The sequence below is a fragment of the Elephas maximus genome, chromosome 5 (assembly GCF_024166365.1).
Source record: "Elephas maximus indicus isolate mEleMax1 chromosome 5, mEleMax1 primary haplotype, whole genome shotgun sequence".
Lineage (NCBI taxonomy): Eukaryota > Metazoa > Chordata > Mammalia > Proboscidea > Elephantidae > Elephas > Elephas maximus.
In genome coordinates this window covers 50,117,832-50,131,612 of record NC_064823.1, presented here as the reverse complement: position 1 = coordinate 50,131,612, position 13,781 = coordinate 50,117,832, and the positions used below count along the sequence as shown (strand labels likewise).

General features: G+C 42.5%; 1 protein-coding gene across 3 annotated transcripts in view; it reads left to right on the top strand.

The window, feature by feature from the left end:
- NFKB1 (nuclear factor kappa B subunit 1) overlaps nucleotides 1-13,357 on the top strand; it is a 137,549-nt gene extending 124,192 nt beyond the window's left edge. For all 3 annotated transcript variants that reach the window (XM_049885602.1, XM_049885601.1, XM_049885600.1), the window contains 5 exons: nucleotides 2,334-2,458; nucleotides 3,919-3,985; nucleotides 4,495-4,667; nucleotides 5,665-5,845; nucleotides 9,356-13,357. In XM_049885602.1, coding sequence (XP_049741559.1) covers nucleotides 2,334-2,458; nucleotides 3,919-3,985; nucleotides 4,495-4,667; nucleotides 5,665-5,845; nucleotides 9,356-9,516 — 707 coding nt within the window. In that variant the 3' untranslated portion in view covers nucleotides 9,517-13,357. The remainder of the gene's footprint in view (nucleotides 1-2,333; nucleotides 2,459-3,918; nucleotides 3,986-4,494; nucleotides 4,668-5,664; nucleotides 5,846-9,355) is intronic.
- Nucleotides 13,358-13,781: the final 424 nt, after the last annotated feature.

Below are 13,781 nucleotides of genomic sequence, written 5' to 3'. Positions count from 1 at the left end.
GAATCCGAGTGAGTGGCACAGCCGTGAATCAGACGCGGCCAGTCTGAACTTCCAGACTCTGTTCTCTTTACTATATTTTTGTCCCCCATCATACTCACCAGTCTGCAGACGTTATCCCACTAACCCACCCAGCCCAGAGCCATTGAGTCGTATTCCACTAAACCCTCATTAAAACCTTGTGAAGTATGTAAAAATACTACTGCCGATCCTTATATCTCCAATGCCTTGCATATTTAGAAGAACAGAAAAAAAAAAAAAAAGTATCTCAAGCCTGCCCTGACATACTCGATTTGCTTTTAGAGGATTTTTTTAATGCTTTAGATGATAAGTGCTTCATAAATTTAAGAAAACTGTGTGTTAAAATACCATCTTAAAAAAATCAGCCCAGTAATATTACTCAGCTGTAAAGAGAAATGAAGTCCTGGTACGTGCTACAATGTGAATGAACCTTGAAAACATTATGCTGAGTAAAATAAGTCAGTCACAAAAGGACAAATATTGTATGATCTCACTTCTCTGAAATAACAGTAAGCAAATATAGAGAGACCAAAGTTTATTAGTGGCTACCAGGGCAGGGAGGGAGGTCAAAAGGGGGAATGATTGTTTAGGAAGCAGCGAGTTTCTGTTTACAGTGATGGGAAATTTGGCAACGATTATGAGTGATGGTTGCTCAACATGATTAATGGCTGCTCAACATGATTAATGGCATTGATATCCCTAAATAGTACACCTCAAAAATGTTGAATTGGCAAATGTTGTGTTATATGTTTTTTTACAGCAATTAAAAAAAGTCAGTTCAGAAAGATGTAAGAACTTTTTCTTGAGGAGCATCACATTTTTCTGACAAGTGAAATCATATCCCAACTAAGTAGCAACCTTTTCTTTTCTCCTTTGTCAAATTGAACATTTTCTTGAACCAGAGACTCTGATTGCAGTGTGTATGAATAATTTTGGAAGTCATATGTTAGAATAAAGAAATGCCTTCAGACAAGAAGCTATAAAGCTTTCAAAAATGCTTTCTCTTGAATTCTCAAGAATCCCGTGAAAGGACTAGCAAAGCACAATTTCTCCACTATATTGATGAAGAAACTCAGATGAAAAACCTAGTCCTGTGTACAGAGTCATGAAGAAGATCCTTCAAGGAACAGACGTAGCTTAGTTCCTCCAGTCTTCTGTCCTATAAATCCTTTAACTTGGTCGCTCCATTGTTTTCACAGTCAGGTTATACTTACTGCCTCATAGATCAGACCAGGACTGGGAAAGTGAAATAAAAATATAGCACCAAGATCCTTCTTTGACTCTCATTAGACACTCCGATCACTGAAGTTGACACAGATAAAATGTTTTCGCAGTAATATAGAAACAAGTTTCTCATCCCAAGAGGGTGTGCTCAACTTACTGCTGTTCATTCGGTATCAAGCTAAACATTCTCTCATTAAAATTGTCTCAGCGTTTGAGAAGTGACTCTAGCTGTAATCCTGGAGGTACTTTCAGGAACAGGTTGACCGGTAAGCATGGTATGCATCACTTGCCTTGAGCACGGTATGCCGGTGCTTCATTGTATTTATTTGCTAATCTGTGGTGAGCAGGTTCACAGGGGCTGCACCACGTCTGCAGGTGAAACCGTGCACTGCAGATTGGTCGGAAGGTGCAGCTGGGCCCCTGTGTACCTTGCTTGTTGGGTAATTCGACCCTGAGTACTTCAGATGTTTTCTTGCTGGAGACAAAAACAGACTAGATTTCCCAAGAGCCAGCAGCCTCAATTTTTCAAAAACTACACATCCTAACAAAAGTTTTGTATTTTTGTTTTGCCTTTTTTTTTTTTTCTTTTTTTGGTGTTTTTTGTTTAAAGATCACTGTTGTACCCAGAAGTAGAACTGAACATGTTGTTTCTCGACATCAAGCATCTTTGCACTTTTGAGTGATTGAGAGAAGAGGCTGAGAAGTGTGTGTTTGCATGCGTAAATGTGAACATTTAGGTCCCTAATCCTGAGGGTGTGCCTAGTCCCTTTAAACTGCTGTCCCTTAGCCTCCAGATGAAAGATGGAAAAAATCCTAGAGAGGTAAATGTGAAATTCAAGTTATTCAGTCTTTTGGTTTTGATGGTGTCCTGGGTTATCTAGGGTATCATAAAACATCTTTAGAGTCCAAATGAATTAGAATTTAAAAGAAGCTTTCTGGATATTTCATCAGAAACATGTTTTATTTATTAAAAATGTCCAGGTAATTGCCTCTGGCTGCTATTGTGGTTTGCCTTTGGCATGCTGACCTCTGCTGGCGGTTTGAAGTTGACAGGATCTGGGTTTACCTAACACTGTATCTTGACTTCTCAGGAGCAGATCCCCTGGTGGAGAACTTTGAGCCTCTCTATGACCTGGATGACTCTTGGGAAAAGGATGGAGAGGACGAAGGGGTCGTGCCTGGAACTACACCTTTAGATATGGCTGCCAACTGGCAGGTGAGTGGTGCTTTGGTCTGGGTGATGGCTACCCCTGAGGTAGCTAGAGATTCAGGAAGGTAAGAATAGATGGTCTTTCTCGTTCTTTATTCCACAAAGGACATGACTTATTTTTAAGAAAGTCTGATTGTTAAGAGCCATATTTATCTTGAAAAACCTATCCTTGAGAGATCTAGGTCAGCTGAGTTCTGGGTTTCAAAGTGAATGCCTAATCAGATCAGAGTTAAGATTTGAGAGAGGGTTAGAAGAGAGAAAACACAAAATTCACAGAAGAGTTTTCCATCCTGAACTCACACTAGAATTGTTAGCACCTCAATTTCTGAAGCTAGAGGAAATGTGATGGTTTGCTCCGAATTTAGCTAGTTGATTTCTGAACAGAAAAAGAAACTGGGAGTTCATCTGAGTGTGTCAATAAATATAAACAGCGTAACTAGATTTAAAGCCTTTCTCAAAACTCCGCTGACTGAGATCTGAAGGTAAAAACAGTTACTAGGTCTTTCTGGCCCAGGGAAAAGGGCCAGAGGGAGGAGGTGGGTAGCATACAGATGTCCAGCAAAACAGAATCGATTTCTGAGGGCAAGTGCTGCTCCACATCCAGTAATGGCTCCTTGCAACCCTTTGTGGTTGAGCCCAGTCACCCTGGCAGAGATACCACATGGTTCTCCCTTTTTTAGTACCTCATTTGCCCAGAAGGCCTCACCAGAGAATGTAGAACAATAATCCACTTCAGAGACCCTGTATTGTCCATACCCAGGTTAAAAAAAAAAAAAAAAAAAACCCAGGTTACCCAACAACAAATGAATACAGAAAATACCAGAAAGGCCACCATAGCTTTGCCTAAAATTCCTCACTTACAATTTTTTTTTAACTTAATAATGTACTGGCACCTCAGTTAAAATGAAAGTTATGCTAGATGGTTAACACCAAACCTTGTAAGCATTTATACACCTTAGTATGAGCAAGTGTATAACATTCATTCTCATAAACCGCTTACTAGGGAAGAGGGGCCAGCAAGGGAGCAGAGTTTGAGCTTTGAGTAGCTGTAGCCCTAGCTCTCAAGGAGATGTCACTGACCAAGGACTCTCTGACCAAGAGATGGCTGACTTGGTAGCCTGGGCTGCCTTTGTACCTCAGAAGTCTTGGCTCTGACTCTCCATGAGGTTGGCAAGTCCTCTCTATGAGGTTGGCCAGTCTTCTCCATGAGGTTGGGTTTGGTGCCCCTACCAACCTCAGGCAGTTACTGTAAAGCACAACCTCCCTGTCCCAGAACCCCAAGGCTCTTCTTCCCCCAAAGGGCGTGTGTATATCTGGCAATGGTATGGACTCCTCTCTTCCATTCTTCCATCTTTGAGGTACTAGGTCTCCTAAGAAGACATGCTGAGTGATTTATCACAAAGAGACAGATTACCCTAGTGGTCCCATTAATGTGTAACATTTTCCTGTATTTTTCTTCCCAACAGGTTTTTGACATACTAAATGGAAAACCATATGAGTCAGAGTTTACATCTGATGATTTACTGGCACAAGGTGGGTTGTGATAGAACTACAGTTCTTTTAACCAGTATTGTCTCCACGGTGTCGTTTAAGGAGGCGATAGGGAACCAGCAAGGAGCGTTGGTGGCACAATGGTTAAGTGCTTGACTGCTGACCAGCGGCTGCATGGGTGAAAAGACCTGGAAGTCTGCTCCCATAAAGATTACAGCCTAGAAAACCCTATAGGGCATTCTGCTCCGTCCTGTGGGTTGGAATGGACTCAGTAGCACACAAGAGCAGGGAACTGGCATTATTCAGGGTTTACTGTGAAAGGCACAGACAGTGCTTATTTCATAATCAAAAGATCCTGGAGGTACTCAAAGGAGAGTATCCAGTTTTAATCTACTAAAAATATATACTGATGTTACTAAGCTGGGCTTCTGCTGGCATTCAGGCTTGATTGCATCCACTGTGAGGTGGAGAGAGAGCAATGTAGCAATGTATCAGTCCATTCACAGTGTCTCTGGTAGGTTACAACAGACGTGTTTCTTCATTTCCTTCAGGAGACATGAAACAGCTGACTGAAGATGCAAAGTTGCAGCTCTACAAGTTGCTAGAAATTCCTGATCCAGACAAAAACTGGGCCACTCTGGCACAGAAATTAGGTCTGGGGATACTTAATAATGCCTTCCGACTGAGTCCTGCTCCTTCTAAAACTCTTATGGACAACTACGAGGTAACACATTGCCTTGCATGTTTGGCTATTTTTATTTGACTTTACTCTGTTAATATCACTGGCTGGGCCGTGACCTCTTGTCTCTCCTTTAACTCTAAGTAAGAAAGTCAGTCTTTGCCTAAGGCCTGGGAGGATGACCCAGCCAGGATGGAAGCCCACCTTCCTGAAAAGGCTGTTTTTGTGTACTTTGAGATTTTCCCAGGGTCCCTGAGAAAATACTACTTAGAGGGTCAGGATTGTCACGCAACTTTGATCCCTGTGAACAAACAGAATAGACAACAACCCACATGCTTATCTCAGGGCTTCGAACCACTTCATTCCAGATCAGACCCTGCTGAGAATTCTCATTTCCGCCCCAGATCTACTGAATCTGAATCTATGTTTTAACAAGATCCCCAGGTGATTCTTATGTCCACTATGTATTAGTAAGTAAGCACAAGTAAGCATGTGCTTACGTTGCTTATTGGGTAATCTGACCCTGGTCTTGACTGTGTGTCGGGCTATGTAATCATCCTTCTGTGAAGTGGCTCCTAGCGGAGCCATTGTCTGGTGGTGATGCTTTCATTTCTAAAAATAAAAGGCAGAAAAACAGGTGAAATTATTTTCTGTTGAAAATGTCATTGTTAGCTATTGTTTCTCAGTGGTTTTCAGAGCTTCAGCTTACACAGGGATACTGCCTAGACTTAACCGTAGGTAGAGTTTCACTGCCTCAGCAATTTTTTTGTTTGTTTTTTTGTCTCTGCTCAGTGTAAACCACTTCTCTGTGATTTCCTGAGTGGTCTTCGAGCAGAAATAGGAAACTTGATTTGAGGACTGTATTTTCTTTGTCACTCTTCTCTGACCTTTCCGGGACCACCTGGTTCTCTGAGTAGAGGAGACGGCATGGAAGAGGAGAAGGGATATGGTGCCTGTGTTCACTGTTCACAGTCTGCCCCTTTGTTGTTCCATACAGGAGCTGGAGCACAGAACATACTCTTTCTTCATTTCTTTCTCACAGGTCTCTGGAGGAACAGTAAAGGAACTGGTGGAGGCCCTGAGGCAGATGGGCTACACGGAAGCAGTTGAAGTCATCCAGACAGCCTTCTACAGCTCAGGGACGGCAGCCACCAGCTCAGAGAAGACACCCTCTCAGGCCCACTCGCTGCCTCTCTCACCTTCCTCTACAAGGCAGCAAATAGGTAAGGCAAAATGACAGGAAAAGCAGCTGAGCTATTTCCCTGCTCCCCCAGGCTGGTTTCTTCAGTTCTCCTGGGATGTGGCATCACAGTTTCCCCCTTGCTGTCTCCTGACTGTACTTTCCTGTGCGTCTGTCTACTCCTGGGGCTCGTGAGCTCCACCTTCTGGCACTCGTGACACTGCCATTCGTGTGAACAATGACATAGACATGCGATTTCCTTAGATTCACAGTGCATAATAAAAACAAAATGATGTGGCGGTTAAGGTAAATATTCGTTCTTAAATAAAAAAAAAAAAAAGGAGAGACAATATACTGCCCAAAGTTGTAGAACCAGGACTAGCACCCAGGACTTCAGACTGATCCGGTGATTTTTCCCACTATATTCCCCCTCAGTTCCTCGACCTGCTCACCACCAGGAATCTCCTCACTTGAGCTCCTTGCCTATGCTCCTAACACTGAGGTCCTAACCCTGACCTTGTCTTCTACCATTAACTACCTCATCTTCCATCCCACCTAAAAAACATACGCCTGTGCAATGGACTCTTAACCCAGCCCAATAATCCTGTATGTCCTTATAATTTTATTCTCCCAGTCTCTAAACAACTGCTTCATGCTCTTTTCTAAACCCCCGAAACCCCTGCCCTCACTCATCCAGTGCGCTTGCCTTCACCCTACTGAAAGCACAGAAACACCTCAAACTCTCTCATCTTTGCACCATCAGAGCTACCAGCCCATCCGTGCCTGTGCCCACATTGTCTGCCCTGCCTCTGGTTTCAATGGGTTCAGTGTCTGGGCTCTGTTGAAGAGCACCCTCTCCCCCAGCCCATCCCCTCTGCCTTCTCCAGGTCCTTGCTTCTGGAATTCTTACTCCTCTGTCTCATACTAGCAGTTAGTTTTTCCCTCCCAGCAGGATCGCCTAGCCAAGCATGCTGTAATTTCCCTCATCTTTAAAAACAAAACATACAGAATAAAACACCCCCTTCACCTCACGTCTCCAGCCCAATTTCTCTGTTCTCCCACACAGCAGAACTTCTCAGAAGAGGGTTTTAGAATTGTTCTTTCCATCTCTTCACCTCTGTTCTCTGTGTGACTGCCTGCAGTCAGGGTTCCATCCCAACCACTCCACCCACAATGTTGCTAGGTCTGGTCATCCCTTCTTCTCATCCTCTCAGTGATTCACGGTGGGCGACACAAACAACAACCACTCCCTCCTACTTCAAACCGCCCCCACTCTTGGCTTTTCTACAGCAGACTCACCTGCGTCTCCTCCAACCTCACAGCCCCGCCTGTGTGGTCCCCTTCACAGCCTCCTCCATACTTACTCACCCAGAATCCAGTCCTCAGCCTCCATGCTCCATACATGGAACTCTTGAAACACCTACCCAAACTCAGTATTCATCGTGACAGTCAGGCACTGCCCCCATCTGGGAGGCTAAGACAAAAGTCTAAAAATTATACATGAGTACTTACTTACCCTAACCACCCCACATCAGATCCATCAAGGATTCCTCCCCTCTACAACATCCACTCTGGTCCACCCACCTTCATCTTCTGCCTAGATTCTTGCAGCAGCTCCTGACTGGCTTCCCTGTGTCCATTCTGTCCACCTCCTTTCAGGTCATTCTTTGCACAGCAGTGGGTGTGAGTGTTTTTTAAAAGTAATGAGATCATGTGCCACCTGTCGTGCATCTTCCTGTTAATCCATTTATGCAGCAAATCTTTACTGAGCACCTACTGTGTGCCTGGCACTGTTTGAGGCTTTGAAGATAAAGCAGTGAACAATAAAGACAATGTTCCTGCTTTACCCCATTCTCTCTGTCTCTCAAACATCACTTTAATACACTCTTCCTTCCACCCCGCTACCCTTCAGCTCTCAAGATGTTCCTTCTGTTCTCCCAGCTCACGAGCCTGATTGAGCCTTGGGGCCTTTGGCTTGTCTCTTATCCCCTGAAAAGCCCCTCACTTTGCTGTCTCCTTCTTGCCATTCAATTTTGGTGCCAGTGTCACCTCCTCAGCCCAGTCTCTTGTTTCTCATGGCGTAGTGCTCCTTCCACACAATATCCAAGGAAATAAGTAAATACTTTTATCTCAGAAAGCACCAGGTCCTTAATTTATAGTTATTTTCAAAATACCTCACAGTTCCTAGCACATAATAGATACTCAGTAAAGATTGGTGGATTGAATAAATCGTTGAATAATGAGACGGTGGCCATGCTGCTGCCATTAAAGTCTTAATATTCTAATATTAAAATTTAATATATAATAAAATAGCATTCTTATTTGTGTATATTAAATTTGTTTCATTGGCTTCTCTCTCAAAGTGGGAAATCATTCATATTATTTAGAACCCTAATGATACTTCTGTCAACAAGGGGAATTTGACCTGATTTTCCAGTATAGATTCAGTTTCATCAAAATCACCTTATTTTTTGCTACCAAAGTATTTTTGAGACAGTGTATGGGGTTTAATAGCTTATGGGGCCCAGAGAGATATCTCATTTTTAGTTCGTATTTCTGTCACTGATTTATTTTGCCTAGGCTCAGCAATTTCCCAGCTATAAAGTGGGTAATACAGTGGTCGGAAAAATACACCTAATTTCTAAGGGAAAAAAAAAGGTGCCCTTTGAGTCGAGAGAATTCAGGCAGGATTCTGATAAACACACAGTGAAATCTGCATTCGTTCCCTAGGGCTGCCAAAACAGCACCACAAGCTGGGCGGATTAAAACAACAGACATTTACTCACGCGCTGAGGTCTCTCTTCTAAGTTCTGGGGGGCAGAAATCCAAAATCAGGATGTCAGCAGGGCCATGCTCCTTCGAAGGCTCCGAGGGAGGAATCCTTCCTTGCCTATTTTTAGTGTCTAGAGATTGTCAGCAATTCCTGGTGTTCCTTGACTTATAACAGCATGACTCCAGTTTCCATCTTCACATGGCCTCCTTCCCTCCGAGTGTGCTGTGTCTGTCCTGTGTCTCTATATCCAAATCTCCTCTTCTTTTAAGGACCCAGCCTCACTGGATTTAGGGCCCACTGTAATCTGGTATGCCCTCATCTTGAATAATTACATCTCAAAGACCCTATTTCCCAGTAAGGTCACATTCTGAGCTTTTGGCTGGACATGAATTCGAGGGGACACAGTGCAACCGCTACAGCTAGATTGCAAGAGAAGATGTGAAAACAGGTGGCTAATTCTGATGCTGCCACAGTTTTTATGTTAATAATATAATTTCATGTTAATATTATAAATTTATATTAATAACAATTTTACATTAATGTAATAATTACATTATATTTCTATTTCTGCCCCTCCCACCATGTGAACAGTAGGTAGTGAGCAGGGGGCTGCGTAGGTGGGATGTAGTGATTGGTGGAACGTATAAGGGGCAAGTGTAATCCGGATATGCCTTTTAGGTCCAAATCTGAGCCCAACTGGAGTGTAAAATGTGTGAGAACAATGCCTTTGCCTTGCTCCCAGCTGTGTGCCCCCAGTGAATTTGTGCTTTCTCCCCTCAGATGAGCTCCGAGACAACGAAAGCATCTGTGACAGCGGCGTGGAGACCTCTTTCCGCAAACTCAGCTTCACAGAGTCTCTGACCAGCAGCAGCTCATTGCTAACTCTGAACAAAATGCCCCACAATTATGGACAGCAGGGATCCATAGAAGGCAATGTTTAACCTGCTGGTGATTTTCAACACTGTGCAAAACCAAAGTCCTGAAGTTCCACTGCATTGTCCAAAAGAAGTAAGGTAAAGTGCATCCAGAGGTGCTCAGAGGAAAACCAGCCTGCCCGAATCACTGCGGATTTAATTCAAAGCCTTTTAAACTGGCTTCCTTTCCTGGTTCTTACATGACTCTTAATTCGGTTCACCTACAGGTAGTCTCTAGCGTTCACAGCACTCGGCTGGGCTGAAGCATCGTTGGGGGTGAGGTAGCTTTTTGAGCTTTACCAGCTGCTAATGGATTACAGTTGCTTTCTGCCGTCGTTGCTGCTGTCCCTCTGCTGTGTCCCAACTTGCATTAAAAGGTGTCAGAGTCCCCAACCGGTGTCCTTTCCAGCTGTCCACAGCACAGTCGTGCATTCAGATTAAGGATTAAGAAAAGGGATATTTTTAAATGAAAGTCATTCAGTGTACAATTTAAAAAAAAAAAAAGGCTTATTGCTTTTTTGAATGTGGTTTTAGCTCTGTGATTTGAAAAAAAAAATGTACATGTCAATATTTAAACATGGTTACAATCAGTGCTGAAAATGGTATTTTCCCTTTTTCTGCATTTTGCTATTGTAAATAATGTTTTTTAGATCAAATACTTTAAGGAAAAATGTTGGATTTATAAATGCTATTTTTTATTTTACTTTTATAATAAAAGGAAAAGCAAATTGATGACCTCACCTTGTTTGATCTCTGCCAGTACTTTTCTAAGATGATTATAATCACAGCGATCATTCCATCACCTGGTTATCAGGCACATTCACATTCTCCTTTATAGTCAAGTTTTCGACCCAGAAATGAAAAAAAGATACATCGAAAAAAAAAAAAAGTATTTTAGGCTGTGATGACAGCTTTCAGTTTGTCAAATCCTTGCCCAGGTCATCTCACTGAGGCTATCTAGCCTCGCCGTCCTCCATCTCTCACAAAACTTTACCTCCTCACCATCTTGTTGATGCTGCCATGATAGACGAAGAATTGAAACTTCAGCATACAGGAGGTCTTGGACAAGGAGCTTTCCAACGTGAAGCCTTGCTGAACTGCTCTTCACTCAAAGAGTTAGGAATAAGGAAGAGGAAAAAAATCAAGTGTTTGAATGAGGTGCTGTGGTGGACATGCAACGTACAACCACGATGCCTCTGTAACAAAGGACTTGTTGGCCCAGGCACTGGGAATTCACTCTGCAAACAGCCTCTGGCTATCCATTCCTTTAAAGATTGCCTCAGCTGCAGAGACCCACCTCACCGCCAGGTCATGCCCATTGCAACAGTAGCCCATCTACAATGACTGATCCATGTGGGTGTATAAAGTTGTCCAACAAGGGAAAACTCTAACAGGCTGTTTGAGATCTAGAGCTCCCCACAAGGTTGCCTGAGGCTGCTGTTTGGATCTGAGTTGCAGCATCTCCCTCTGCCCAGCCCTGCTGTCACCCCTTCCCTTCCACAGGTGTAGATCCCAAGGGCACTCCCGCACAAACATTGTGCACACTAATTTCCCTCTCCAAGTCTACTTCCCAGGGAACCCAACCAGCACAAGTGCTGCCAATTATGCTGAGCAATTTTGCACAAAACATTAAGTCATTTCATCTTGAAAATAACCCAAGAAGGTATGTAGAATTACTGTCCCCAGTTGACAGAGAATGAGAAACTGAAAGAGAGTTCAAGTAGGCTAAAGTTAAGCAGTTTCTGAGGTGGTCTGTCTAGCGCCAAAGCTTATGAGTTGGGATATTATCATGGTAGGATAGGAAGGTTTATAATAAAAATTGAGTCAAGAACTAGACCCCAAGATATGTAGGAATTTAGTATTTTATGACTAAAAAAGCTGAACAAGATTTCAAAGGGTGGCTCAAAAAGACGAAAGTATTATAATGACATGTGCAAAGACATGGAGTTAGAAACCCAAAAGAAGAACACGCTCGGCATTTCTCAAGCTGAAAGAAATGAAGAAAAAGTTCAAGCCTCAAGTTGCAATATTGAAGGATTCTACAGAGAAAATATTAAACAACACAGGATGCATCAAAAGAAGATGGAAGGAACACACAGTCACTATATCAAAAAGAATTGGTCAACGTTCAACCATTTCAGGAGATAGCATATGATCGGGAAAAGGTCCAAGCTGCACTGAAGGCACTGGCAAAAAACAAGACTCCAGGAATTGATGGAATACCAATTGAGATGTTTCAACAAATGGATGCAGTGCTGGAAGTGCTCACTCATCTGTGCCAAAAAATTTGGAAAACAGCTACCTGGCCAACCAACTGGAAGAGATCCATATTTGTGTCCATTCCAAAGAAAAGTAATCCAACAGAATGCGAAAATTATCGAACAATATCACTAATATCGCACACAAGTAAAATTTTGCTGAAGATCATTCAAACGTGCCTGCAGCAGTACATTGACAGGGAACTGCCATAAATTCAAGGCCAGATTCAGGAGAGGATGTGGAATGAGGGATATCATTGCTGATGCCAAATGGATCCTGGCTGAAAGCAGAAAATACCAGAAAGATGTTCACCTCTTGTTTTATTGACTATGTAGAGGCATTCAACTGTGTGAATCAACGAATTACGGATATCATTTCAAAGAATGGGAATTCCAGAACATTGTGCTCATGAGGAACCTGAATACAGATCAAGAGGCAGTCATTCGAATAGAACAAGGAGACACTGCATGGTTTCAAGTCAGGGCTGTACCCTTTCACCACACTTATCCAGTCAGTATGCTGAGAAAATAATCCAAGAAGCTGGACTATAAGAAGAACTGGGCTTCAGGATTGGAGGAAGACTCATTAACAACCTGCAATATGCAGATGACACAGCCTTGCTTGCTGAAAGTGAAGAGGACTTAAGCACTTACTGATGAAGATAAAAGACTACAGCCTTCAATATGGATTACACCTCAACATAAAGAAAATAAAAATCTCCACAACTGGACCAATAAGAGACATCAAGATAAATGGAGAAAAGATTGAAGCTGTAAAGGATTTCATTTTACTTGGATCCACAATCAAGGCCCGTGGAAGCAGCAGTCAAGAAATCAAAAGACACATTGCATTGGGCAAATATGCTGCAAAAGACCTCTGAAGTGTTCAAAATCAAAGATGTCACCTTGAAGACTAAGGTGCATCTGGCCCAAGCCATGGTCTTTTCAGTCACCTTATATGCATATGAAAGCTGGACAAATGAATAAGGAAGATAGAAGAAGAATTGATGCCTTTGAATTACTAGTGTTAGCAAAGAATATTGAATATACCATGGACAGACAAAAGAATGAACAAATCTGTCTTGGAAGGAGTACAGCCAGAATGCTCTTTAGAAGCAAAGATGGCGAGACTTCATCTCCCATACTTTGGACATGTTATCAGGAGGGACCAGTCCCTGGAGAAGGACATCATGCTTGGTAGAGTAGGGGGTGAGCAAAAAAGAGGAAGCTCCTCAATGAGATGGATTGATTCAGTGGCTGTAACAGTGGGTGCACGCATAACAACCATTGTGAGGATGGTGCAGGACCAGGCAGTGTTTCGTTCTGTTGTACATAGATAGGGTTGCTATGAGTTGGAACCGACTCAACAGCACCTAACAACATCAACAGTATTTGATGATGTAGAATTTCAAATCACTGAGGAAAAGATGACTGTTCAAAAAATGGAGGTGTTCCATCTAGTTATCACTTAGAGGAAAAAATCTGAACCCCCTCCTCGGTCCTTTAATCAAAATAATTTACAGATGTATAAAAATTGAACCATAAAAATAATAGACAAGAAATCATAAATGAATAATGTTAAAGTAGGGAAAGCCTTTCTAAGCAAGACTTTATTCTCTGGTGTAGAAATAGTTTGAGTTCATTTTACAGTGTGTCCCAAATAAAGGAAATATTTTTAAAAGAAAATACTTTTTCTGTTTTCTATTACACTGCTATTTCTTCACTTCCCCACTCCCATTATTCCAGCTTTTGAAAGTTGTATCTGTGAAATAAATATAGCTCTTTCTTCTTCCTTAATTCTCAGACAACAAGCCCATTCCTCTATTCCTCTGCCAGTTCCTCTCTGTAGCAAATAGTTATTTTCAGACTGGCCACAGCAAGGTCTCCCATCCCAATTACTCTTCTTCGAACACTCCTGTCGCTGAGGGGAGGGGTCTGTGTTCCTTCGCTGTGAATCCAGGTGGTCCTGGGACAAGTTGTTAAAGTGATGCTAAGTGACTTCCAAGGTAAGATCATAAAGTATGGCACAACTTC